This window comes from Melospiza georgiana, chromosome 19 (genome assembly GCF_028018845.1).
Source record: "Melospiza georgiana isolate bMelGeo1 chromosome 19, bMelGeo1.pri, whole genome shotgun sequence".
Classification (NCBI taxonomy): domain Eukaryota; kingdom Metazoa; phylum Chordata; class Aves; order Passeriformes; family Passerellidae; genus Melospiza; species Melospiza georgiana.
Genome location: NC_080448.1, coordinates 2475000 through 2501754, shown reverse-complemented (window position 1 = coordinate 2501754; position 26755 = coordinate 2475000). Strand labels below are relative to the sequence as shown.

Below are 26755 nucleotides of genomic sequence, written 5' to 3'. Positions count from 1 at the left end.
TTGCTGAAGGAAATCCAACTGCCAGGACACCTGGTACCTTCCTGATGGGTTTTCCTACAGGAGCACTGACTGCAGGAGCATTCCAGAGCTCACCTGTGAGGGTGATGGCCTGAATGATGAGCAAGTGTGTTAAAGAGTGCACCAAACCCTGAAATACTACAACTGAGAAATAAGGTGGCTAATTTTAATTAAACATCGCTAGCAGCTGGAATATCTCCCAAAGGAAGGGGTGGGACCACATTTTTCAGTGTCCTTGCACCAGTCTTGGGTGTCTTACTGGCACAGTCATTATCATTAAGGCTTTTTGGGCTCCATTTGTTTTAGCCAAGCCCAGCTAACTGGAATCAGTGAGAAAGGAAGTGTGTGTGGCCCGGGGTAGTAGAACAGACTAATTGAGTTGCTCGATTTGCACATCCCTCATTTCTCACCTGCCTCTGTTGCGTGGGAGTTGCTTTTTAGTGTCTTTTGGAAATCAGATGTAATTAAAGTTTGGCCTTCTGCCTAACTGCTGCGCTCTCTCACAAAGAGAGGGAAAATGCCTTTGAGACGAGTGTCTTTGAAAGAACCTGAGTTTAGCTCCCAGGTCTTGCTCTCTCAGGTCCTCTGAAGGCAGCAACCTGCAAGTCAGCAGGGACAGGTGCTGGCTGGGAGCAGAGCCTGGCTCCCTTCCTCGCCCTGCCACTGACTCATTGCAGGTCCTCGGGCAAATCCTTTTGATTTAGGTACCAAACACAGATCTGGCTGTCTAATTTCTGTTATAACACTGGCCTTAAACTTGTGACTCACTGTGCCCATTGTGCCACAGAGATAATAACTTCCTCCCAGTGCTTGTCTATCCAGCCCCACCCCACGCCCAGGCTCCTGGTTCTGCGGAGGCAGTGGGGCAGGGGAGGCTGGATGGGCATGGTCCTGGCTCCCTGCAGCTTTCTGGCCTCCCAGACTCCCAGGAACAGATATTTTTCCCAGGTGCAGAAGTGCCTGACACTGCAGATAGATGATAGGGAGGTTCTCCCAAGGCCTGGAGGGATGCTGGTGTTTGGAGAGATAAGGAGGCATCAGGGCAGAGATGTCTCTGGTTGCAGGGAGCTCTGAGTGCCGATGCCCTCCCAGGGTACCCCACTTGGAGAGAGTCCTCCTCGCTCAGGGCAGGTTGCTCAGGGCTTGCTTTGAGCTCCCAATGGACCTGGGAGGCTTCAAGAGCAGGAGTCTGTACACCTCACAGAGGGTGCTGGGCATTCCAAGGTCCGTGCCGGGATGTTCTGTGTCCTTGGAAATGTCCCAGTGGCCCCAGTTTGTGCCATCACCTCCTGATGACCCTCTGACTCCCACCCAGAGCCAGTGCCAGCTGCTTTGCCAGGCACACCAAGCCTTCATTCTCTCTTCACTCCCCATTCCAGCAGGCAGAAGGACCAATGTATCTGCAAGTGTTGTGTATCTATGTCTGTTTACTGCAGTAGCTTCTATGGATGCTTTCAGGATCACCCAGAGAGTCAGAATTCCCTTGCAAGATTGAGAGACTACACAGATTCAGGATTTAACTTTATGAAGAGAAGAGGACAGAGCACAGAGCTTGTGCAGGGCTTATGCAGAAAAGCCACCAAGCTGAAAACATTGGCTGACATAACACAACCTCTGAATTATAATCGCATTGGTTCTTTATCTTGAGAAAAGTATAAATCAATAGAGAAGTAAAAAAGAGCAAAGAACAATCTCAGTAGACAGTCCCATGCAAGCAGGACACAAAACACAGACAAGGAGACCAAGGAAAAATGCATCTCTGCCTCCAGATAAATGGCATAAGGCTAAAAATATAAGTGGATGAATTAGAAAGCCCAGCTTTAAATTAAAGTTTTGACATAAACTTCTCAGAAACCCAGTTTAAAAGAAAAGCAAACAGTGGGACCCTGTAATTCCTAGATGAAATTACAGAGAGGGAAGCGTGTGTCTCTTATGGTGGCATGGCAGAGACACTGCACTGAGAGTGTCAAGTCCAGTGACGAGTGACACAAAAATCCCCAGCTGCCCCTGAGCAGGAGGAGGGTGGCATTAGGGTTTATAACACTGTGTCAGCATAGGCTGCAAGGAGGAGCCTACATAGACAGGAGAGTCTTATGATAATATTGCTAAAATCAGCAGTCAAATGATGCTTTTGGGCACAGGGATCATGCACAGCCCCAGAAAAGGGCTGGTCAAGCAGCAGGGCAGAGAGGGCACTTGGAAACTGCTGTTCCAAAGCAAAGGTGTGGCTGGAGAAGGAAATCAGAACAGAGCTGGATGCCAAGTGAAGTACAGAGCCATGGAGAGACAGTCCAGGGAATATTGCTGTGAACAGCTTGTGTGAAGCAGACTATTAATGCAAACGTTTTCTGCTGCATTGGGAGGGAGAAGGCTGCCTAGGGTTCTTCAGATCTAGGGAGTGCCACAAGTCTGAGGGATGTTCAGGGGCTGTAAGTGCAGAGCACTAGAGCAAACTGCCTTTATTGCATTAGTGATCACCAGGGGAGTGCTCAGGGAGGTTCTCACCTGGCACAGCTCCATTCAGGGCAGGGGGGGGGCAGAATCCCTCATGAATCAAATCACCAGTCTGAGCACTTCTGAAATACAGTGGAGAGTAACAAATTGCCAGGGGTACAGATTACCCCCTGGGCATCCTACAGGGCTCCAGCACTCAGCTGATAAATCCTGAATGTGGACTGCAATCTCTTATCCATGCCCAGACCGAGGAGGAAGAGCTGAGGGCAATATCAGCTGGAAATAGCTGAAGCTACAGAATGATGAGCCTGACTTTCCAGCCAAGCAAATTGTTAAAAATTCAAATACAGCGTCTGACTTGTAGGCACCTGGCTGAATGTGAAAACCAGGGGAGGAGGCAACCCAGTTTTTGTAGGGAGAGATAACACCTGACAGATCTTTTAGGGGAAGGAAGCTCTGAAAGGATAAAAGGGAAGGTGCTCCCACAGGTAAATAACTGACTGAAAAAGGAGACAAGAGTGCAGATCAGACTTAATGGAGGGGAATTACTCAGAGAGGAGAGAAGTGGAGTTCTGCAACTGTATGATCCTTCCAGCAAGCTCATAAATATCCTGGACAAGGAGAGGAGATAGCCAAGTGTATAACATATAAAATCCATCAGGATGTCAAGCATTAAAACTGGATACAGAGTGTTACAGGAGGATCTCCTGCTGCTGAGCTGTTGAGTGAGGGAGTGGTGGATTAAATCCCCTGTAAGTAGCACAAAATGCCACACATGAGCAGAGCCACTTTTAAGTAAAAATCACAACATTATTGTTATCATTATTGTTGTTATTATCATCATTAGCTGGCTGGGAACTATGTGGAACAAGCAGAAAGTGCCTTTATGCAGCTGTGTAAGCCTGTGGTGATCTCACAGGTCCTGATCACCAAAAAGGGTGGAAAAAGAAAGGGAAATAATTTCTGCCCCCTTGGAAGCAGGGCAGAAATGTATCTGGTACAATCCCAGTGATGTTTTTTCCTGAGAAAATAGAAAGAATAGTGAGACTTTCATGTGGGAAAAAAGGTGATCAGCAGAGGATAGGGAAGAGAAGATATGAAATAAGGAGAGCAGAGGAGAAGGCAGACAAGAGAGTACTTAGAACAAAGTAATTGATGGCATCAAATGGAAACCAGAAGCTTTAAAACACCCAAAAGGCAACACAAGGTGTGTAATGAAACCTGGTGCTGGTTGCCCCCGGGATGTAGATGCCAGAAGTAAAATGGTTTTGAGAGCCCAGATCAAGAGGTAGCAAATGCAGAGATGCAAATCTGCCCTCTGGCTCAGGAAGTTCCTAAACCAGGGCTTCCAGAAGCTGCTGGTGGTGCTCCTGTGGGATGCAGCACCCTCCAGGTGTATGCTAACCTCACCCAGCTGCCAGGTGAGGCTGAATTTTGGTCCACAGCCCCTGGAGAAATTCCACTTGTGCAGGCAGTGCCATGCACTGGCATCCCAGGGAATAACGCTGTGGATGACCCCAAAGAGCCTTGCATGATCTTGGAGTTGATGCCTCTTCCTTGAGCACCTCCACCAGCCCTTCTTGGTGGGCTTTGCATAAAGGTGGATCCCTTACTCTTGTGTTGCCTGGAGAGACCACACCTGGGAGTCTTGTCCCTGGAGAATCAATCCTGGAGCAATGCTGATGGATCCTCCTAAGGGAAGACAGACAGCTGGCAGTGAATTCCAGCTGGATGGCTTCCTGAACTGCCCTGACACACCCGGGAAGCGTCCCAGAACAGCCACACTGCTCCAGCACAGGCTGATGAAATCTCTTCATTTCTCTCCCTGTGAAAGCTCACCTCCTGCAGTCCTCTCAATATCCTCCCCGTCTCCTCCCTCCTGCTCATCCTGACTCCCTTTTCCTGCCACATCTTTTAACCTTACTAGGGAGGGGGAAAGGGATGAGAGGGCAAGAAAAGACCACCCTTAAAACCCAACACCCAAAGAACATGATTTCTGTGGTGTATGATGGTGTGCTCCAGGTCGTTGCCCTGCCATGGCCAGTCCACCGGCCAGGTTTCTCTGACCTGTCCCAGTTCGTGATCTTTTCTCAGCCCAAGCAGGAGACACTTATGCAGGCACAGCTTTCAGAAAATATTTTAGTAATGCTATTTGAGACTGAAGGCATGTGAAGGCAGAGGGCTTGAAGCTGGACAGTCTCTTTTTGGTTTGCACTAAGCTGGTCACAAGGAAAGTATGTGGAAATGGCTTACTCCACATACTTGTGACCCAAGGCACAAATGCAAGAGATGCTTAAACTCTGTCTTCAGGTACTATGGCCATACTTGCACATGTGTGTATGTGTATAACATCATATGCATTCATTTTCCCACATTGATTAGCTACACTTTTCCAAGCAGAATCTCATTTGTTTGTTTTCTTCCCACATATTTAATTTTCAAGGCTCTGCTCCTACAGCTGGAGCATATACATAGGTGATATATAACCAACAAGAATTTGTTGTGACTGTTCTGAAAAGCTGTTTTGAATTGCCCTTGATGAATCTCTAAGAGGGCATTTCTTTCCTTTGATCTCAGAACATTCAGGAAAAGGGAGATAGGAAAAATAATGCCTGTGTGCCTTTGCTGGGCTATGCTGACCTTGTCTAAGAGTTCTGGGCAGGCTTGAAAGACATCTGGGAAGGGACTGTGGTGTGTGTGACAGCGGGCAGTGAGTCAGAGAGAAAGGGGCTGTCTGGAGCAGTGACTTGGGTGCACCTTTTTAGGCAGCCCTTTTGTTGGATGTTTCCAAGTAAACTGCTCAGCACCTGCCTGTCAATTCTCCAGGCAGAAGGGGCTGGCAAGAGCCTGGGCCTGAGCTGGGCTCAGAAGCAATTTGTGCAACCTCTGGCACACTGTGGAACATGTATCATTCCTGTCTTGCATCACTGCTCTCTGCTCTTACTGCCTGGAGTTTCTGTTGCTCCCTGGCTCTATGAGATATGAATTGGTGTAATTTTCTGTTCCTAATAATTTTTGAATCAGCAGTACAGATTTTCACAAAGAGCAAACATAAAAAAGCCTCAAAACAAACACCTAGCAGTGATGTGAATCCTAGGATGCCCTTAGCCTGCCTCCTCTGAAATATATAAGGAGCAGCTTGATGTCTTGAGATTTTATTGTACTTCACCTTAGAGGAATAAACTGGCCAGAAAATTCCCTCTGAAAAACTGAGAGAAACTTCCTAGAATCATGCAATATTCTGAATTGGAAGAGACCCACAAGGATCATCCAGTCCAGTCCCTGGCCCTGCCCAGGACACTACAACAATCCCAGCCTGTGCATCCCTGGGAGCATTGTTCAAACACTCCTGCTGTGGCAGCCTCGGGGCTGGGACCATTCCCTGGGGAGCCTGTTTCAGGGCTTAGTGGCTTTTTTAGTAGCTTCCACTTAGTGTTTTTTCCTGCAGCATCTGTTCTCTGGATTGCAGGGTCAAGGCCCCAGCTGCTGCAGAGCCTGGGAATGTTCAGCCAGGTGTAGCTGACACTTTTCTTTCTCCTTTTCTTTGAATGCAGAATCTGAAGAGGAGGTCCAGGATGTCCATGAACACTCAGTTTAATAAAACACTGGCCTGTTTGCTCGCTGGGAGTTGGAGTGGACACAGATGTTGATGGAGCTGCTCACATGTGGCTCTGCCCAGCCCTGCCCTGCTGAGACACAGACTGGCGAGAGCAACGGGCCACTCATGGTCTCCTGCCATGTCCCCAGGGCCCCACGGTGACACAGACAGAGCTGCTCCCTGGGCTGTGTGCTCTGGAGGCACAGCAGCCCCTCCTCATCCCATGGCACCGCTCCGAGCTGGGCAGGGCTCCCGGGGGGAGCTCACCGAGTGAGTGCAAGCTGCTATTTTGGCGTCTTCATGCCACAGAAGGTTTTGCTAAACACTGCAAAAATAAACAAGCCTTCAGGACCAAAAGCTGCAGAAATTACTTTCTGTGGCCTGGTAGCTCCTGACTTCATTTCCTCACTTAGGTCAAAAGCCAGATTTCTTCAATTAACTTTTCCATGCTTATTTCAGACACAGGAACAAGCTATTCTCCATCTCACCGCTCACAGGGCTGCCCTGCAAAGTGCTGCTTCTGACTTCAGTGGAAACCAAGAGCTCTCATCACTTTTCGTCACCTCAATGTCCCTCAGCTGACACCATCTCGGCCACTGACTGTTTGCCAGCAGCAGGAGAGGGGAAGACACAGGGATGTCAGCATTTCTGGGAAGGAGCTGGGTCAGACTCTTTTCATTGCAAAGAATCTACCCTCTCATCTGGCAATGTGAACAAAGTCTCTCATTCACCCCCTAACTTCTCCACCTACCCTCAAATAGCTGTCATGGCCTGTTAAGAGCATATTTCAAACATATCTTAGATGTCTCCATCACAGGAGGCATACAAAATCCTGGAGTTCATGTGGTTCCTGCTTCTCTCCTTCCTCTCATTGCCCCAAGACACAGCAAAAATTCCCAGCAAAAGCCTCTGTAACAGATGCAGAGCAGAGCCCTATCCATCACCCAGCCTTAACTTCATATTCTGAGACTCCTGAAATCCTTCAAAAGGATTTTTCTATCTTTTCCAACATTTGATGATGCAGGGATAAAACTTGAGAAGTCATCAGGCTGTAGTTTATTACATTCCCCCTCCCCCCCATTTATGAATATTTTGGGTTTTTCTGAATATCACTAGTTCTTATTTCCTACATCTCATAATTTGCAGACATTCAAGCAAAATGAAACCTGCCAAATTCAAAACTTACAGAACCCATGCAGCTTTCAAACAGCAGAGAATTCCTGTCAGGTTCATTGCACTAAATGATCAGTCAGGCCAGATCCCCATGTGAAGTGCACGTGTCTGTGGCACCAAGTGCTTCCAAGCACAAGGAAGCATTGGTGAGGGTACAACACTGGAGCTAAAGACAACTCTTAACAATTTGAAACTTGATGTAGGGACAGACTTTCCCATCTGCTCAGTAAAGCTTCCCATGTCTTCCTTTGAAGCAGCAGCTTCTCAAGAGAGTGCTCTGGTGATGCAGTCCCAGTTCAAGATAATCCTCTGCCTCCCTTTGTTGGTGGGAAAGGTTTTTACAGGGTTTGCTGCCCTTAATCCTCGAAAAAGGCATCTTTGTCCCAGCTGCTAATCAGTCCCCGACAGTCAAGTGATCAGCCAATAGCGCTGTTTTAAACCCAACATTATTCCCTTGTAGAGCTCATTCCTTGTCTCCTTGTGACCAGGCCCCTGTGGAACCTTTCAGTCTAGGGAAGAGCTGAATTTCCTTCACCAAAGAACCCAGCAGAATTACATTCAGACCTTTCCAGGCTCTTGTTTGTCCTACAGCACAAGCAGAAGACACAAGCTCAGAATTCTCCTGTGCAGAGAAGTCAGTCTTAAACTAGAGGAAAAATCCAGGAGTGGGTCTGGATTCACCCCATTTGGCTTCTTGTGCTCCTGGTCTGTGGCTTGTCTGAACCAGCTCCCTGTAGCCTTGACCATTCTGGAGGGCTCAGAGGCTTAACAGAGGGGGAAGATCTTGAAGTCAGGGTGCTCCCACTGCTTTTTTTAGGAGTCAGGAAGGCAGAGAGCCTCCAGGGATGCATTTCTCTGCTCAAAAGAACAAGTGCAGCTCTAAAGTCCTCTTTTTCCCTCCTTATCCTTAACAGAAGAGGAGATTCCTGAATTTGTGAGCCACAAGCTTCTTTGGGAAAGCTGCACCCCCTCCACTCCCCACTGCAGTATTACCAGGCTCCCAGGGTCTCCCTTGCCCGACCCTCTGCTGCTGCTCCTGTTCCCACAGGAACTGCTGGAGTGCAGGTCTGTCTCCGTGGGGCTCAGGGCAGGAGAGGGAGGAACTGTCTGGGAACTTGGGTTTGAAAGATCCTCTTCAGCAGACGTGTGACTGTCCTTGGCTGCCTGGAGGGGAAGAAGCAGTATCTGAGAAAACAGGGAATGGTTCTTCTCAGTTCTTTACCTCTTGCTTCTGGGTGATGCTTTTGAGGGCTGTGGGCTCCACTGTGGAGTTTCTCCAGCATTCCTGCAGTGATGCAGAGCTTATTTTCCTTCTTTGCATCCCAAGTCACAGCCAAAAACTGATGGAAGCCAGAGCATCCCAAACTCCCTCTATGGAAACTGAAGGCCCACTCCTTCTGCTGGGACCCCCTTCCCAAGAGGTCCCACCCCTGAACTGGGCATGGTCGGGCTGGCTGGATATCTCCCCTCCTGCACAAATCCTTCAGATCCTTTGGAAATGTGAATATCGGTTCATTTTGTTGTTGCTTTTTGTTTCGTTTGGGGTTTTTTTTGCTGAGTCTATCATGGCTCTCGGGGTTTGGGAATAAATTATGACCCAGAAAAAAAAAAAAGACCACACACGGGGGAAAAAAAAAATACATTTTATATATATGCAAAACTGTGTATTTATGTCCGATAAACACAAAGATGTGTGAATATGCTGATGTGCTCAGAAATATATTTATTTACTAATATATTTATCCATGTACTGGTCTGCTGCCTGCATTTGTTCTTTGTGCATGGGGCTGCGCTCGGGCCCGGCCCGGCCGTGACAGAAACCCCGTCGGGGCCCGGGGCGGACCCAGCGCTGGGGCGAGCTCGGAGCCTCTCCCGTCCCCGTTCCCGTCCCCCGTGCCCGTTCCTGTCCCCCGTCCCCGTTCCCCGTCCCCGTTCCCGTCCCCGTTCCCGTCCCCCGTGCCCGTTCCTGTCCCCCGTTCCCGTCCCCCGTCCCCGTTCCTGCCCCCCGTGCCCGTTCCTGTCCCCCGTCCCCCGTGCCCGTTCCTGTCCCCCGTCCCCGTTCCCGTTCCCGTCCCCCGTCCCCGTTCCTGTCCCCCGTTCCCCGTCCCCGTCCCCGTTCCTGTCCCCCGTTCCCGTCCCCCGTCCCCGTTCCCGTCCCCCGTCCCCGTTCCCGTCCCCCGTTCCCGTCCCTGTCCCCGTTCCCGTCCCCCGTTCCCGTTCCTGTCCCCGTCCCCGTTCCCGTGCCCGTCCCCGTTCCCGTCCCCCGTTCCCGTTCCCGTCCCCCGTTCCCGTGCCCGTTCCCGTCCCCCGTTCCCGTTCCCGTCCCCGTTCCCGTTCCCGTCCCCGTGCCCGTTCCTGTCCCCGTCCCCGTTCCTGTCCCCCGTTCCCGTGCCCGTTCCCGTTCCGGGGCGGCGCCGGGGCCGCTGCGCAGCCGCAGAAGGGGAGCGGGCAGCGATGGCCGCCATCTCGCTGGAGACCGTCCCCAAGGACCTGCGGCACCTGCGGGCCTGCCTGCTCTGCTCCCTCGTCAAGGTGGGACCGGGGAGGGGACAGGGACAGGGGCCGGCACAGGGATTGCTCCCCGCCGGCTCCGGACCTTCCTCTGCCCGGCTTAAGCCTTGCAGCCCCTACCGGGCCCCTTTTCCCGGCCCCGGCGCTCCCGGTCCCAGCCCCGCCGCGTCGGCTCCGGCCCCGGCCCTTCCCTGCGCCAGCTCTGTTTCCTCTCGGTCCCGGCGCGAATCTTTCTGCCCTTCTCGGCCCTTTCCATGCCTGTTCTGGCCCTCCTTGTCCCGGCCCAGGCCCCCCTCCCCGGCCTGGTGCTTCCCCCGCCTGGTCTGTCCCTCCTGCCCCGGCCCGGCCTCCCCGCTCCTGCCCCGGCCCTGCCCCGCCCGGGCCTCTCCGCAGCCCCGGGGCGATTTCCGTCCGCCCCGGCCGTGGCCCTGAGCCCTCCTTCCCGGCCTTCCCTCCCTTTCCCCGGCCCCGTCGCTACCCGGCTCCCGGCTGGTCCCGGTCTCCCACACCCGTGTTCCCTTAGACCATCGACCAGTTCGAGTATGACGGCTGTGACAACTGCGAGACGTATCTGCAGATGAAGGGCAACCGCGAGATGGTCTATGACTGCACCAGCTCCTCCTTCGATGGGTGAGTGGGGCTGGGCCCGGCCGCGGTCCCCCGGGAGCCTGGGGACACCCAGGTGGCACTGTGGGGTCACCCAGCCAGGAGACATCCCCTTACTGCCATCCCTCCTGCAGGATCATCACCATGATGAGCCCTGAGGACAGCTGGGTCTCCAAGTGGCAGCGGATCAGTGAGTAATTTGGGAGCTGGAGATCCCTTCTCTACAAACCCTTCTCAGGGGCAGTGGGAACTGCTGCTTGGGGTGGAACTTGGGTTTGGGCATTTGGAACTGCTGGAAGGAGTTCTGCCCTCCCTGTAAAGGGACATCTGCACAGGTTGAGGATTCCCATGTGGCTGCTCCATGTGGGGTAACTTGGGGTTTTATTTCCTGCAGGTACCTTCAAGCCAGGTGTCTATGCAGTGTCTGTGACCGGCCGCCTGCCCCAAGGTACCTGTGTGGTGGAGTCAGGCTTTGGGGCTCTGAACACTGCATTGGGGAACATGCCATGTGGGTGATGGGATCAGCAAGGGTGTGACAGGATCAGCAAAGGTGACTGCGAGGAGGTGCTGGACTAGAGAGGGAGTTTTAGAGTTCAGCACTGTACCTGCCAGAAGTTTATATTGTAAGCTGCTGACTGAAGCCTGGCTATCAGAGGCATCAACTGGGTTTAATTAGCGATTCTGGAAAGTGGGCATGTCTCAAACCATTCAGCTCCAGGATAACATGGAGTTTTGTTTATAAAAAAGGGTTTTGCAGAATGGGGTGCTGTTGTGGCAATCCCAATGAGCAGACCCCTCCTCCTGCACTAAGGGCTTATGCCATGGTGGACTTGTGTGTTTACAAATGGAGTAGAGGGTGCAGAGGATTTGCTTCATCTCTGGAATGCAGAAGGGGCATCATCCATCCAGCTGAGTTCCTGCCCAATATGTAGTCCCAGAGTAGACTCCTAACCCAGGGGTGAATCCCAAACCCTGGGGTGGAAGCTATGCCTGTGTCTGACTGGGGTCTGCATTGGGAAGGAGCTGGAAACATCATGAGGCCGGGAGCTGAGGCCTTCTGACACAGCCCAGGCACATCTGAAATACCCAGGGTTAGGGTTTAAATGGGATATCAGGGAAAGGTTCCTTCCCCAGAGGTGGTGGGGCACTGCACAGGCTCCCCAGGGATGGTCCCAGCCCTAAGGCTGCCAGAGCTCCAGAAGTGTTTGCACACTGCTCCCAGGCATGAACAGGGTGGGATTGTTGGGGTGTCTGTGCAGGGCCAGGGACTGGACTCCCGTGATCCTTATCCCTCTTCCAACTCAGGATATTCCATGATTCTGTGAAATGAAGGTTATTGTCCAGTTCTACATGACAGAACCACCAGATGTTCCCAGGGCTCCTCATTCCAGAAGACTGAGATGTGTTTGTCTCCTTGCTGCAGGGATCGTCCGAGAGCTGAAGAGCCGTGGCGTGGCCTACAAGTCTCGGGACACAGCCATAAAAACCTGAAGGGCCCTTGTGCTGCCTGGAGATCCCAGTGCTGCATGGAAGAAGCAGTGGGCACTGCTCCAAAACCTCTGAGCTTTATCCTGTAGGGAAGTGGGGCTGGACTTGGGGTGTCCAGCTTGGCTTGGAGCTGGCTCAGCTCCCCTCGCTCAGTCCCTCCAGACTCCTCCACACCACAGACCACAGACATTTATCTGAGCCTTGACAGGGGGGAGGGTGTGAGTAGAGCTGGGAAAAGATGTTTAATCATTATGCCCAAGCTTTTTTACAGTTGGCGTGGGAAAGAGGGGATTTGGGAAATAGCTGTGTAAATAGTTCAATAAAACCCACTGGCTAGTCAGGGCTGGGCCCAGCTGTCACTGTGTCACTGGTTTCACCCTGTGATTGTCACTGCTTGTGCCATGGGCCACACTCCTGCCTTGAGAGCGAGATCCTGCCCTGGCTGCACCAGGTGTCCTTCCACGTGGGAAACCTGCAGCTGCCAGCTGGGTGGAGCACAGAAGGTGATGGCCAAGCTTCCTGTGGAGCTGCTTACATGGAGGTCATGGAGCCCTGGGCCTGCAGGTCCTGTACAAGGGACAGGTGGCAGGATGGAGCTCCCAGGACATCACTGGCTCTTGCTGGGCTCCAGGGCAGGCAGAGCAGGACGAGCCCGTGTGGTGTGGGAGGCAGCACCAGGCCGTGCACACAGGCGGGGTGGACAAGCAAGGGTGGAAACGCCCAGCCAGCCTTTTCTTTTTTTGACCTTCTTGAATTACTTTGTTTCACTTCTGCAGCACCCATTGATCAAGAAGGGCCGAGTCCTCAATCAGTAGCCCTGTGAAATAAGATTTTTTTTTTTTTTCCATGAGATAATCCTGGAGCTGGAAAGCTCAAGTTTTGTTTTCTGGAGACAAGTAATGGAAAACCAGTAGAGCCTGAAAATGACACTTGGTCTGGGATGAGAGCAGCTGCAGCACAGGGAATGCAGGACTGGCTGAGAGTCACACTGCCAGGCGTGCAGAGGTGATGCCCTCCCTGCACTGCTCTAGTCTGTAGAGTTGGCCATGAGAAATGAGTCCTAGGTGCCCCAGGTCAGACAGAGCATGGCCTCCTGTAGAGATCTGGAGCAGAAATGTGGTGAGAGAAGCCTGGAGAACAGGGAAGCTGGAGGGGAAGGTGTCTTAGGCCACCTTTCGCATGGGCCCTTGCAGATGTGGTGCTGAAGTAATGAGTATTTGCTCAGTGCAGACCAGGCTCAAGTCAAGTCCTTGCTGGGCTCTCAGCTCCAGCAAACATCTCCAGGTGCAGGTCACTGTGGAAAGAGGTGAGAGCACATCAGCCCCTGGTGTGGGGGTTGGACTCTCCTCTTGGCTACAGGGAGCAGCAGGTTTGGTTCTGCAGTCAGAAGGGGAGTTGATAATGACTTTTGCACATCTCTGGTGAAATCAAATCCCTCGAGCTGACTGGTGAATCATCCTTCAGGCTTGCTGGGTTGCACTCTGGGCAGAAGATGGACCTTGGGAATTCCCAGCAGACCAGTGGGACAAGAGGTGTGACTGTCCCAGCTGCCCAGGGCCTGCCTCTGCAGGATGCTCTGGTCAGGCATTCTGGGCACGCACCTCTGGGCTCTGGAGGGCAATTTTGACCCTGCTGTGCCGTGAGTGGCACAGGGAAACCTGGGATCCCCCCAGATGCATTCATCCCCTGTGGAATGGTCTGGGAAAGCTGTGGCCCTGGGCTGGCTGGGCTGTCTGGACTGTCTGACACGTTCAGGATGGAAGGGGACAAGGAGGATGAGGTGGGTAGCTCTTTGTCAGCTGGCTGGAAACGGGTTTGGGGAGCAAGGGTTTGGCTCCAGCCAGGCTGGGAGGATGCTGGATGACAGATCCACCCCCCTGCCATGCCCAGCCCGGGGAGCCGCACGCTGGCAGTGCCACGGGGTGGCAGCACGGCCTTGTGCTGGGGCTGGGGAGCTGCTGGAGACCGACCGAGGCGCAAGCTCCATTTTCTGCTGTTTCACAGCACCTTTCAATCCAACTGCCTTCCCCTGGCTGCAGGGAATGGCCATGCTGGAGCCACATCAGGACCCAAGACCCTTGTCCCCTGGCCCATGATGCAAAGGAGGTGACGAGAGGGCTCTGCACAGGACCCTGAGCAGGATGGGCTTGTTTGGCCGGGGTTGTGGGGCTGAGGCTCTGTGGTTCTCATCTCCCTTCCTGGGAAGCTGCAGTCACTGCTCAGGGCTGGGAACTTTGCTGAAGGAAATTGTCCCCAGGGCGCAGTGTGCACTGTCACTGTGCCTCTCGGGGAGACTGAGGGGGTTTGGGAACCCTGCAGAGACCTCACCCCTTGCTAGAAGTCCAAGTGCTCCAGGATATGTGGAGGTTAAGATTGGCCGGAGCTCCAGTGCAAATGCAAAAGAGCCACCCCAGTGAGGAAAATGAAGGTGGTGGTCCTTGAAAGCTGCACCTCCTGTGCCTGGTGAATGCGGTGCCTCTCACCAGGCTGGCCCCGAGCCCATTCCCTGCGAGCTCCCTCCGCTCCCGCAAGGCTCCCAACAGAGCCCTTCAGTGAGAGTCCAGCCCCGGAGCTGCCTGGGGTATGTACGAGCAAAAAAGCAAACGATGCGGAGCTTTATTGGCTGCAAAAAGTAGGGCAGGGAGCTCTCACGTTGAAGAAACTGGAGGGAAAATGTGCGGCAGCCGCCGGAGTGGGAATCGGGAGCGAGAAGCGTCAGCGGGCCGGGAGCTGAGATGAGTCAGGAGCGCTCCTCCCCCTGCACCAAATGACGCTCGGGTGTTTCAGCCAGGCCCGAAAACGCTGCAGGTTTGGCACCCGAGCAGCCTGGCAGCGCTGGGCGGCACGGCCAGGGCAGGAAACACGAGCCAGTGGATTTCGTGCGGGTTTTGAGAAGCGATACCCCGGCTCTCCCTGCGGACGAGAAAAGCGACTTTCCAAACCGCAGCGCCCTCGGTGCCTGTGCAGAGGCAGCTGCCGGGAAATGCCGTCCCCACCTGCGGGGCCCCTCCGGCTCTCCGGGGACAGCGAGCGGCCCAGCCCGGGCCTAGGCGGCCCCGGGCCCTCTCTGGGGCCGCCCGGGCTCCGTGTACGGGAGCGCATTGCACCCGCCCAGGGCCGAGGCTGGGCCGCCCCCCGTCTGCCCCCGTGCCTGCTACGCTGAGGTGTTGCCGGGGCTGGCAACAGCATCATGGAATCATGGAATGCTTTGGGCTGGAAGGAACTTTAAAGACCGTCTTGTTCCCTACCTTGCCATGGCAGGGACACCTCCCACTGTCCCAGGCTGCTCCCAATGTCCAGCCTGGCCTTGGGCACTGCCAGGGATCCAGGGCAGCCCCAGCTGCTCTGGGCACCCTGTGCCAGGGTCTGCCCACCCTCACAAGGAACAATTCCATTCCAATACCCCATCTAACCCAGGCCTTTGTATATTGTTTCTCTTCATCTTTCCTGTAATTTCTCTTCAGGTACTGGAAAGCCATAGTTAGGTCACCCTGGAGCTTATTTTTCCATGCTGAACAATTCCAGTTCTCTTGCCTTTCCTGACAGGACAGGCGCTCCTGCTCTCTGAGAATCAGTCCTGCTTCACCCTAAATGCCCTTTCACCTTCTCCACTGGCTCCCAGTGTGGACTTAGACTTTCCCAGGTGCCTTCTGGCCACCCTGTGTGCCTGGGGGGACCAGATACCTCAGGGATGTGGAAACCCCTGGGGACAGGTGGTAAGAGTAGGAGAAAAGCCCCAAACAGACCCAGTTTAAGACTGTTTTCCTTGGAAACTGGCTGAGGAGACCTTGGCAGGTGGAGGTGATAGGGAAGATGACCTGAGTTGTCCTGGCAGCTGGAGTGAAATGGTGCTGTAGTGAGGATGGTAAAGCCTGGGCATGCCAGGAATGGGTGCCCCTGTCACCTCCGTGTCGGGGCACATGGGCAGAAGCCACCGAGGCCCCTGTGTCTGATGTGGGGAGAGGAGGCGCCCAGGCCAGACCCGAGCAGCAGCAGGAGGGGGGCAGTTCTTTAGGGGGCGAGGTGGGGAGGGGGCAAGCTGCAAGAGCTCTCAAAGCATGGCAGGAACAGAGCGCAGCTGCCACGTGCCTGTGCCAAGGGGACCCTGGTGCACTGGGATGGAGGCAGGTGGGCAAGGAATGGGGATGTGCTCCCTGCTGAGGGGATCTGTGAGCAAACAGGGAGCTCCCATGCATGATGGGTCCTCTGGGTGCTTTCCCCTCAGGAACTGTGGAGGAAGGAGGAGGCGCTGCCTTGTGAAGGGGAGAGACTGATAGGTTCCTGACAGAGGCCTGCAAAGGGCACCTGGAAGTGGAACATCCACCCCTTGTGAGCTCAGGGCTGTCAGCAAAGAGACCTAAACTGCTTCATGGTGGATACACCTCCAAACCCACAGATCTGCCCACAGAGTTGGGGTTCTGGAGTCTGGTGGGGGGTCCCAACCCATCTCTAGCCTGAGATCTTTCACCTCCCTGGCCTACTCCATCATGGGAAGGGAGATGTAGAGGCTTGGGAGGGGCAGAGTGGAGTCTCAGCTTAGGAGTGGAGGTGGCTGGGGGTGCTGAGGACCCATTTCCTGAGGCCACATGGCAAAGTGAGACCACAGCTGAAGTCCAAGGATGGTATCTTTGCATCCCCAGCTCTCCCAGACCTCCTGCTGCATCCCAGGTGGCACTTATCCTTCCCTCCTCCTGGCCAGCTGCATGTCACCCAGGCTGGTGCTGCTGCTGGGCTGGAAGGGGCCTATTCCCTCCAAGGAAACTGGAAGGGGCTTTTCCCCTCCCACAGGCAGTTGCAGAAGAACCACTGAGTGCCCAAACAGAGCCGTGGGACTTGGTTTGGGAAAGGCCATTGCAGCTCTGGTGCCCGAACAGCCCAGGTGTGTGGTACAGGGCAGCAGTGGCTGCAGGATCCATCCCCTTGGCCAAGCGGGGGCTTTGGAACAGCACAGCTGGCCTGGAGAGGCGCGGGGAAGGTGCCACCAATGCCAGCTTCGGGGAGAGGCTTCCTGGCAGCCCCGACTGCCTGTCCCCCCTCCTCAGCTATTCCTGCCCCTTGTCTTGGAGGCTCAAGGGACAGCAGGGTTTGTCAGCACAGAGCTCAGCCCTGCACCTCTGAGCCCATCGTGCCCTGGGAAAGCCACAGCCCAGCCTCGTGGTTCTCATGGCTGCTTGCCGGTGTCCCTGCCGGGCTCTGTCCCACAGAGGGGACACAGGAGCTGCCCACGTGCAGCAGCGGATGCTGCGGGCCCGCAGCGCCCCCGGCCCACGGGTGCCTCCCCCAGCAGGTGCCCCGGAAAGCGCCGGAGCGGCCCCGGCCCGGCCCGGCCCGGCCCAACCGCCCCGCGCCGCCATTGGCGCAGCCGGGCCGCGATTTTCTCCATATTTGGGCAAACCCAGCGCCGCGTCCCCCGCCCGCAGCGTCACTTCGCCTTTTTGAGGTTTCCCTTGTGCTCTCATTTGCCTCCCGCCCGCCTCCTCCCCGGGCCGGCAGTTTCTGGTTGAGTCACGTTTAACGGCCCCGCTCCCGCCCGGCCTCCGGGACACCGGCGAGCCTGGGAGCGACCGGGCCCGGCGGCGAAACGGGCCCACGCCGGGACCACAGCTCCTCTCTGGGGTGCAGGGGTGGCCTCTCAGCCGTGCCACAGGGGCTGCTGCCCTTCCTGGAAGGGTTGCCATGATGGTGGCAGACAATGCTCCGTGATGGTGGCAGACAATGCTCCATGATGGTGGCAGACAATGCTCTTCCCATCCAAAAAGCTCTTGGGGGCAGTGCTTGGCACTCGTGGCTTTTTGGTGCTGCAGATGTCCCTAGCATCTGTTCTCCTGAAGAGAGAGGGCTCAGAGCCCTCTGTCCCAGGGGTTTTAGGAGGTCACTGTTTGCACTGTCAAGCGGAGAGAGCCATCCCCCTCCCGCCTCTGTCCTGTGTTCTCAGAGGGATGTGGTGTCATTAGGCTTCAGTGTGAATGGTGGCCTGACTGAGACACTGTGGCTCCTTTGGGGCCTGGCCAGGAGATGCTACAGCTTGGCTGTGCGTCCAATGGCTCACCTGGCCGCTTTCCTGCTGGCCCCAGGGCAGTGGAGATGGCTCAGGGAGGGTTTGGGTGAGACCCTCCTGTTCCTCCTCCTCCTCCTGTTCCTCCGTCTCCTCTTCCTCTTCCTTCTCAAGGCACCAGTTGGATGGAAGCCATGGGGTGCTGGATGGATGGAAGCCATGGGGTGCTGAATGGATGCAGCCATGGGGTGCTGGAGGGATGGATGGATGGATGCAGCCATGGAGGGAGGGATGGGTGGATGGATGGATGGATGGATGGATGGATGGATGGATGGATGGATGGACGGACGGACGGACGGACGGATGGATGGATGGATGGATGGATGGATGGATGGATGGATGGATGGAGCCATGGATGGATGGATGGATGGATGGATAGATGGATGGATGAATAGATGGATGAATAGATGCAGCCATGGGGTGCTGGAGGGATGGGAATCACACGAGTGTGGTGGGGCAGCTGCCTGTCCCCACCACAGAGCAGGTTCACAGGCCGGGCCGAGGCGCCGGCAGGAGCTCAGCTCGTCTCCCAGCCCCGGGCTGAGGGCAGCACTTCCCCTGCCGGCAGCGAGCGCCGCGACCGCAGGCGAGGAGGGGAAGTTGCTGCGAGGCCGATAAGAACTATCAGCGCTTTCGCAGCGCCCGGGCTGCGCAGCCCGACAAGGGCCCTTCCCCCTGCCCGGCGCCGCTGCCCCGGCCCCGCGCTCCTGCTCCCCTGCCCTCCCCGATACTGGGGGAGTTACTGGAAAAGGAACAGCCCTGGGGAGCTCGGCGCTGCTGGGTGGCAGCGAGGTACCCGGGGGCTCCATGCACAGGAAATTTCGGGGTGCGTGGCAATGTCTGAGCTGCCTCCGGGTGCCACAGACGAGGGCAGGGGAAGGCAGAGTGGGGGAGTGGTGCCTGGGGGGTCGGGATTTGTCTCAGGGAGCCCCTGGGAGACACTGAGCAGGTGGGCAGAGTGTGGAGAGGGGCCTTGGGAAAGCTGGGGACCAGATCTTGTAATGAGGTTCCCAGGGAAAGAAATGCAGCTGTTTCAGCCTCCCCCCAACCCCAAAAAGCTCCTGGAGCTCCTTCAGACAGACATGAGTGGAGCAGGACCAAATGGTGCAGAGCCAAGGGCTGGAGTAGGAATTCCCACAGCCTTGTTTGCCAGCCAGTAAAATTAACCAATGGCTGGGGAATGTGGTAAGTTCATCATCAGCTGGAGACTTTCAGAGACCCGTCAGAGCCCAAGGAACCAGATCTGCTGATTTCTTCCTTTCTGAGACTCAAGCAGGCAGAAGGAAACCAGCCCAGGACCCAAAATGTCATATCCCCCATCTGTGCTGGGCTGGGGAAAGAGGAAGCGTCGCCTCCCCCCACTTCTCTGCTGGGAAAGTGCCTGTGGCCCCTCTCTGTGGCCCCTCAGCAGCACAGGCAGGTGCTGGGCAGGGCTCTGCTTGTAGGGACCCCATTTTGGGAAGGCACAGCTTCCTCCCTGCTGTCATCCTGCACATCCCCAGCTCTGGCCACGTGCTTCACTCTCCCCTGACATTTTGTCCTTGGGTACAGTCTCCTCCAGCCGCCTCTGTTCAGAAATATCTTCATCTCACTTTGCCCCATGGTCAGCTCAAACTCAGGTTTCTTCACTGGGCCCAACTTCTCAGCCTGTGCCCTGCTCCCAGCCTGCAGTATTTACCAGGGACCAGTTTGTCATCAGCCAGAAGCATGGCCTGGACCCTGGGTCACAGGGGGAAAGTCCCTCAGCAGCACCAGGGGCCAAATCTCTCTGGTTGCCCCCCAAAAGGCTCCTTTCTCTGCTCTGAGAGTGTGGTTGCCTGTACCCTGTGCAGTTTTCACCCCTTGTGATGGCACCCACCACTTCTGGGGAGTGTCCCATGGCACTGAGGTGGCTGATGGCACTGGGGGATGTCTCCAGGATGGTCTCTGGGTTGGCCACAATCTGCTCTCAGGCACAGGGTGGGATTGTTTTGGTGTCCTGTGCAGGGCTGGATGATCTTTGTGGATATGAGGATATTTTGTGGTTCACGCCAAAAATTATATTTACATGCTTCAGGTCCCCATGAGGGCCATTCTGGGAGGCATCTGAAGTCACCTGGCATCAGGAGGATGCCCATGGACCCAGCCTGTACGTGATGGCCTCTGCCATGGATGAATGCTTGCCCAGCACAGGCCCTGGAGAGGCAGCACGATGCTCCTGGGCTCAGAGCTGCCAGAAGGGCCCTGGGAGACATCACCAACAGCACTTACATTCCTTGCTGCATTTCTCTGCAGCACAGGGAACACAGTGTCCCCAGCCCCATGACCATAAGGGATGGAGATGGGCACAGGGCCAGGGGAGGGTGGGAGACAGGGCAGCTGTTGGTAGCCCAAGGCATGAGGTTCTGATTGGTTTTTTTCCACTGAAACTCCCACCAGCCTTGGTTTGGAAAGGGCTTCCCGACCAATTCCCTCTCTCCTAAAGCCTCCTTTACCTGCTGCCATCAGCACACATGCAGCTCAAGTCAAATCACTTCTGCCTGTGCTGCTGCCTGGTTCTTTTTGGCTTTGCTCTTTCCCTGCCTCTTGCAAACCTCACCAGCACAGTTTTAAAATACATTTCTGTCCAGATTATCAATGTTGAGAGTGAATTGCATTGACCTAAAAAGAAGCCTTTGGCAGAGGCACATGAAAACCAGTGCAGGGACAGACATGGCCCCATTTATGGTCACTTTTGGGGATTTAGCCTGTAGGTTTCGATCTAGTTTAGTGGTGGGCTTACCCTGGTGCTGGGATGGGGTGGTGCTAGCTGTACAAAATCCACCTGCTCTGTGTCCCAGCACCACCCCAGCGCCGTCACCAGGGCCATTGGGACCTGAATGTGCCAACCTCCAAACCCAGCTTTCGGTTTTCTTCCCGGGCCTCACATCCCCGTTGGTCGCTGCAGCTGCCCGGGCCGGGGAAATTTGGTGCCGCCGAGCCCCGGGGCGGGAGGCTGCAGGAAGCCGCTTGCGCCACGCGTTTCCTAAAGCAAGGCTTGGGGATGTGACTCGCTGGCCTCTGTGTCCCCACTGCTTCACCCCACTGACCGGGCAGCCCCTGAATCCTCAGCCCCTGCCACGGGGACCCTCCATGGGCAGCAACTGCCCCCGTGCAGGTCCCACCACTGGGATGGGGCGAGGGGCCGCAGCGTAGCCGAGCAGCCGTGGGAGGTGGATTCAGTTAGTGTCACCCTGTTGTAACACCTCTTTTTTTCCCCCCCTTTCTTTCTTCTTTTTTTTTTTTTTTTCTTTTCTTTTTCTTTTTTTTTTTTTTTTTTTTTGTACAAACATGTTTGTCGCTGTCAGCAGCAAAGCCCACGAGAGCGTAACCGGCTGGTGCTTCCTGGCCCGGTGCTGGGCCGGCTGCGGTTGGGCTGCGGGGCGGCGCTGGGTGGGAGCGGCACCGTTATCTGCTCTGCAGCCGCGGCTCTTCCTGTGCGGGGCCACGTGGGCAGGATGGGGTTAAAAGCAGCCCCGCGCCCCACGGGGGCCCATTGCTCCCCAGGCAGCGCCCCATGAGCACCCCGCGACCCCGGCAGTGGCACCCGGCACGGGCCACCAACACCTGCCCTGGGCCACCAGCTCCTGCCCTGGGCCACCAGCGCCTGCCCGGGGCCACCAGCGCCTGCCCGGGGCCACCAGCGCCTGGCGCTCACCTCCGTGCCAGGTGCGGCCACCGGCACCCGCGGGGGTCGCCCACGCCCGGCGAGAGCCGCCCGCACCCAGCCGGTAACGGAGCCGGGCCCGGGGGCGGCACGGGGTGCCCGGGGGCCCTGGTGCCACCGCCAGCGGGGCACCGGGGGCCGGGGCCCATGACAGGTAAGGGGGCACAGTGGGTGGCAGGGGAGGAGGTGCCATGCTGGGCAGAGGCGGGCAGAGCGGGAAGTGCCCAAAGCAGAAGTGGCACCCACGGGGATTTTGGTGGCAGCCAGGACGGGAGCGGGTGGACGCGGAGGCTGGTGTGGCAGGTGAGGCTCTTGGGGCTGGGTGGTCTCAATGGTGGGGACATGGGGGTGACCCCAGAGGGCAGCGGGGACATCCGAAGGATCTCAGTGTGTCTGGCAGATGGGGCGAGGGGGGCCCAGGCAGAGCAGCAGGACAGTGAGCTCCTGTGACCTCCGGGCAGGGATGGGACAAAGGGGACTTCAGTAAAGGATGGGAGAGCAAGGAGGGTCCCCATGAGGACATTTCAAGAGGGACTCATTGCCATGGATCTCTGCCATAGGGACGAGGCACTGCAGGCAGTCTCTGTCACGCAGATGGCGTTTGCCGTGGGCTCACCACCACGGGGACAAGGTCAGGGAGCCCTCTGTGGCCAGGATGCCATTTAGGTGGGGTCCCCTCATGGGGACATGGCACAGTTGGGCCCTCTGTGATGCAGGTGGGATTTGAGGGACAAGGATGGAGTTTGAGGTGGGATCTCACCCTTGCTGTCCCCACATGGGGGGTCCTCTGAGACTGGGGTGGGGTCTGAAGGGCAGCAATGGAGCTCAAGGTGGAATCTCCCCTATGGGACAAGGCAAGGGGTCCTCTGGGAATGCGATGGGAGCTGGAGGTGTCCCCATGGGATCAAAGCAAACGCACCCTCTGTGCCTAGGATGAGGTTTGAGAGGGGGTGATGGTGTTTGCAATGTGGACCAGGCATTAAAAGCAGGGACAGGGCATTTGGGTTCTCTGTGACCAAGATGGGGTCTGATGTGGGGTCCTTCCTTTGAGAATGAGTAAAAACTGTCCCCTTCGACCAGGATGAGATATTAAGTGACCTCCCTGCCTTGGGGAAAAAGTTAGGGTGTCCCCTGTGCCCAGGACAGGGCTCGAGGTGGGGCTGTGGAGTATGAGGTAGGGTCTCACCCATGTGTAAAAGGTGAGGCTGTTCCCTGTGCTCGGGCGGGGGCGTTTGGGGGGACAAGGGAGGCCAAGGCAGCATCTCCCCCCAGGATAAGGATGTCCCCCATGCTCGGCATGGCTCCCAGGAGGTGACACTGCCCTAGGGTCTCTGTCCCGGGGCCGGAGCAGAGCTGCCATTCGTGCCCGTGGCCACGTGGGTGTGGCGCGGCCCGTGTGGGGAAGGAGCTGCACGCCGGAGGAGAGCGGCCGCCGACAGCGACTGAGAGACAGTGCAGTCACCCATAAAGTAGAAAGCACTACTAAACAGCACTGCAGGGTGTAGTGTTTCCTACTTTATGGATGAGTGTACTGTGGGCTACGGAGAAGAGAGCACAGAGCAGCGTGGAGCCACAAGCCCATGGAGCGCCGCCGGGCCCTGCCTGGCCCACAGCACCCACCCAGAGCTCCAGCACCCCCGGGGCTGCTCTGCTTGTCCCCCCTTGTCCCCCTGACACTGGCATGGCCACGTGGGCGGGAGAGGCCAACGCAGTGTCCCGTGGGTGGCACTGGAAGGAGCCATCCCGTTGGCATGAGCCTCGCACTGAGAGGCCAGGTAGGCAGCAAAGCCTCCCGTGCACGTTTTTCCCCCCACCTTCATTTTCCAGGAGGTGAAGCCCTGGGGAGAGCTGGGCAGTGGCAGCCACGTGGAGCGTGGGAGGCAGAGTGGGGTTCCTGGTGATTGCTGGGTTCAGCAGGGTGAGGGGCTGCTAAATAAAACTCTTTTGGTATTGACTTGTGGATTTTTTAATGCAATTCCTGAGAACTGGGGAGAAGCTCTTTGCTGTGCCCAGGGCCACGTGCGGTGGGGTCATTCCGGATTTGGAGCTTTGGGGAGCCTGGGAGACACCGTGGCTGGGGGTGGTGGCTGGCCAATCTCAGCCCATTGGCACAGGATGGTCTCCTTCAGTCCCCTGAGGGTCACCAGCACAGCTGCTGTGTCCCATGGCAGCCCCAGCCGTGGTCACAAGGCCATGTGGAGCCAAAACCTCCAAAACTCCTCCTACAATCCCAGTCTCCTTCCATCCACATGTCCCTGCCCCTGTTTCCTGGGGGTCTAAAACCAACCCACCTTCCACAGAGGAGGTTTGGGCCTTGTTCCCAAATGTCAGCTCCCAATGTCCCTTCAAGCATTGTCCCTTTGTCTTTGACTCCCCGTGTCCTGCCTGTGGAAGACAGCATCTAAAAATAGTAGGAAAAAATATTAAAAATACTTTTTTTTTTTTTAAATGCAAATGCCACTGGAAAGTTTTTACATTTTGTAAAACTTCTTATGCTGGTCTTGGGATCATTTGGGGGGGTTTACTGAGTTTGTGGTATTTTTCTTTCACTGAGCTGTCCAGAAATGACTGGGGTGCTTTACTTCTTGCTGTCCCAGCTTTCCCATGTTCCCTGGCTTTGTGGCTGTTCAAAGGGGATGTGGAAGGAAAAAAAAATCAAATCAAAACTGTCGTCATGGTCACAAGGATACAAGTTTTTAAACAGTAAAAACGAAAAAGGACTAAAAAAAACCCCAAGCAGCCACTGCGGACTGCCTTGAACAGCTTTCAGTTTGTGAGCACCGGGAGGGAAAAGCAAATTCACATTTTTAACATGCAAAAACTTTGAAAATTTACCTCCTAATAATGTGCATTCAAGTATTAGAAAGGATAAATATCCAATCTTCATGCCCAAGGTCTGTTGGGGTTGCAGATACTACTCAGTGGTCACTGCTAGGAGAGACAATTGGAAAGGTGGTTCATGCTTAGAGCAGCAAAACAGAAACTGCTACTTTTTTCCTGTTTTTTTTTTTAAATAAAATCCTCAATTTTTTCAAGCCCTCCCTCCATCCTGAAGGCATTTTAGCAGGTTTCTGCAAGGAAACGGGTCCTGTCCCTGTTGGGGTGAACTCCCAGTCCCCATGGGACCTCGCTGCCCCAGGAATGCCCCAAGCAGGGCAGGGTTTGGGGCTGAGACCCCTCTGGGGGCAGGGGTGTCCATCCCAGAGCTCTCAGGATGGCTCTGGAAGGGCTGTGGCGACCAACAGAGCCCAGCCAGGCTCTTGCCAGGCTCCCCGTGCCAGCCTGAGCTGGTGTTGCCACACCACAGCACGCTGCAGCTGCCAGGGCTGGGGCTCACTGTGGACCCTGGCAGGGCCAGCCCAGCACATTCCTTTTCTAGGTTATTTTTAACAGGGGCTCCATCCCAGTGCTGCTCCAGTTCCCTGCCAGTGTCCGTGTGCTGCTGGGCATGGCAGGATCGGGGGAATGGGGCCATGTGCATCCTCCTTGGAGCTGCTCCAGGACGCATCAGACCTCAGGCTCAGGAAGTGTTGTGGGAGCTGGAGGGCTCTGCTGGCACAGCAGGTGCCCACTTGTGTCCTTGCATGTCCCTGCAGCCACCAGCACGGCTCATGAACAGAGACAGGATGATCATGTGCTGCAGCCATTCCCAGGGCACTGCCAGAAGGAGGGTGGGAATGGGTTGGCACCTGCCAATCCCCTCAGCTCGCTGAGAGCTGACACACGTCACTGTCCCCACACCCTGGGGACCTTCCTCAGGGCTGCCTTGGCCCCTCATGCTCATTCTTGTGCTTCTCTCCCAGCCAAAACCACAGGAGAGCTCGCACTGTCCACTCCAGTCCCTGCTGGAATGCCCAAAACCAGGGCAGGACCCATCAGGCACTCACTGCACATAACCACCTGTAGGGCCTGTAGGGCCAGGAGCCTCAGTGAGGCTCAGCCCTGGTTCTTCAGGCCTTGGCTGGGCTTTTGTAAGTAAAGCTCTGTTGGCTCTCATCTCCTCAGCAGGCTCTGGATCATCACTCAAAGAATCCTGTCTCCAGTCACATGTGCTGGCTGGAGCCCAAACCAACCAGTTTGTGTCTGGCCCTGCACCTGGCTGGATGCACCTTTGCTGGAGCCTTATTTCCAGCTCTAGCTCTGTCTCCTCCTGATCCTGGCTGGGGTCCCTGTCCTGGCTCATCTGATCTTGTCTGGGGCTGTCCAGGGACCCCATTAGCACTGTCCTGCTCAGTTCTGGGATGGCCCCTGTGGTCTGAGGATGCTGAGTGTTCTGGATCACACCCGGGTTCCCCTTTGCTGCTCACTGTGGAGCAGCCCCGTCCTTGCTGCTGTCTGCTGGAGAGCACAGGGACACCATGCACTGGATCCCTGTCCCTGCAGGGCCAGGCACAGACCCGGCTCCCTGGAGGCCTTTGGAGAGCAGTGGGAACTGCTGGAGGGCTCTCTTTGTCATCTCCCCACATTTGAGCTGTTGATCTTGAGCTCTCCAGTGTCACTGTTGCTCTTAATTTCCTCTATATTATCACCTCCTTTCCCTGAGCCTGTGGTTTCCCCTGTCCTGGAGAGTTTCAAGGATCTTTCTGGGTCTCCTCTGCAGGGAGCACAGCCCCACAGCAGGTACCTGGGTAACCTGGAGGACCAAGGGGACCTGGAGCACCCCATCCCTGTAGCCTTCATGAGAACTTTGTGACTCGGAGCTCAGGGACCTCATAACCCACCGAGTCTTCAATAGCCCAGCTAAATTTTTCCTCTAACCTTTTAAAGTAGACTTAATAAGGACTTACCCAGCTGTAGGCTGGCCAAGATGTGAAAGATCATCTCCAGCTTCCCAAGCTCAGGGCCTCAGGAGATATCCTCTCCCCAGGAATGGTGTGGGGTTGGGGTTAGGGTTAGTCTGGGTTAGGACACCCTGTCCTTCATGTCACCTAACTGGGGCTTTCCCTGAAGGCTGTGGTGGGTCCAGACTTGTGCCTGGGGGTCCCTGGTCCCTCTTTCTCCAGAGCAGCCCCAGCAGAGCCGTGGAGCCAGGTGAGTCTGGCACACATCTGTGGGGCAGGGGAAAGGTGCTCAGGGTCAGTGGGGGCAGCATGTTCCAGCTGAGCCAAGCAGAGCCTGAGCAGCACAGGGCAGTGGAAGCACAAAGCAAGTGGGGGTTCTGAGAAGG

At 55.8% G+C, this 26755-nt stretch overlaps 2 protein-coding genes across 2 annotated transcripts in view; both read left to right on the top strand.

The window, feature by feature from the left end:
* RNF43 (ring finger protein 43) overlaps window positions 1–6070 on the top strand; it is a 55922-nt gene extending 49852 nt beyond the window's left edge. The window contains exon 9 of the mRNA XM_058037755.1: window positions 6027–6070. Within this exon, the coding sequence (XP_057893738.1) occupies window positions 6027–6070 (44 nt within the window). The remainder of the gene's footprint in view (window positions 1–6026) is intronic.
* Window positions 6071–9664: 3594 nt separating this feature from the next.
* SUPT4H1 (SPT4 homolog, DSIF elongation factor subunit) lies at window positions 9665–12188 on the top strand. Its single transcript, XM_058037560.1, has 5 exons — window positions 9665–9775; window positions 10278–10384; window positions 10495–10550; window positions 10755–10808; window positions 11784–12188. Exons 1-5 carry the CDS (start codon window positions 9698–9700, stop codon window positions 11849–11851), a joined length of 363 nt encoding a protein of 120 aa, XP_057893543.1. The 5' UTR covers window positions 9665–9697; the 3' UTR covers window positions 11852–12188.
* The last annotated feature ends 14567 nt before the right edge of the window (window positions 12189–26755 follow it).

What these genes read in the sequence shown, in the direction of transcription:
- SUPT4H1 (XM_058037560.1), top strand. Translation starts at nt 9,698, where the DNA reads ATGGCCGCCATCTCGCTGGAGACCGTCCCCAAGGACCTGCGGCACCTG. An exon ending in ACCAGCTCCTCCTTCGATGG is followed by an intron (nt 10,385 to 10,494) that starts GTGAGTGGGGCT and finishes TCCCTCCTGCAG; the next exon opens with GATCATCACCATGATGAGCC. An exon ending in GACCGGCCGCCTGCCCCAAG is followed by an intron (nt 10,809 to 11,783) that starts GTACCTGTGTGG and finishes TCCTTGCTGCAG; the next exon opens with GGATCGTCCGAGAGCTGAAG.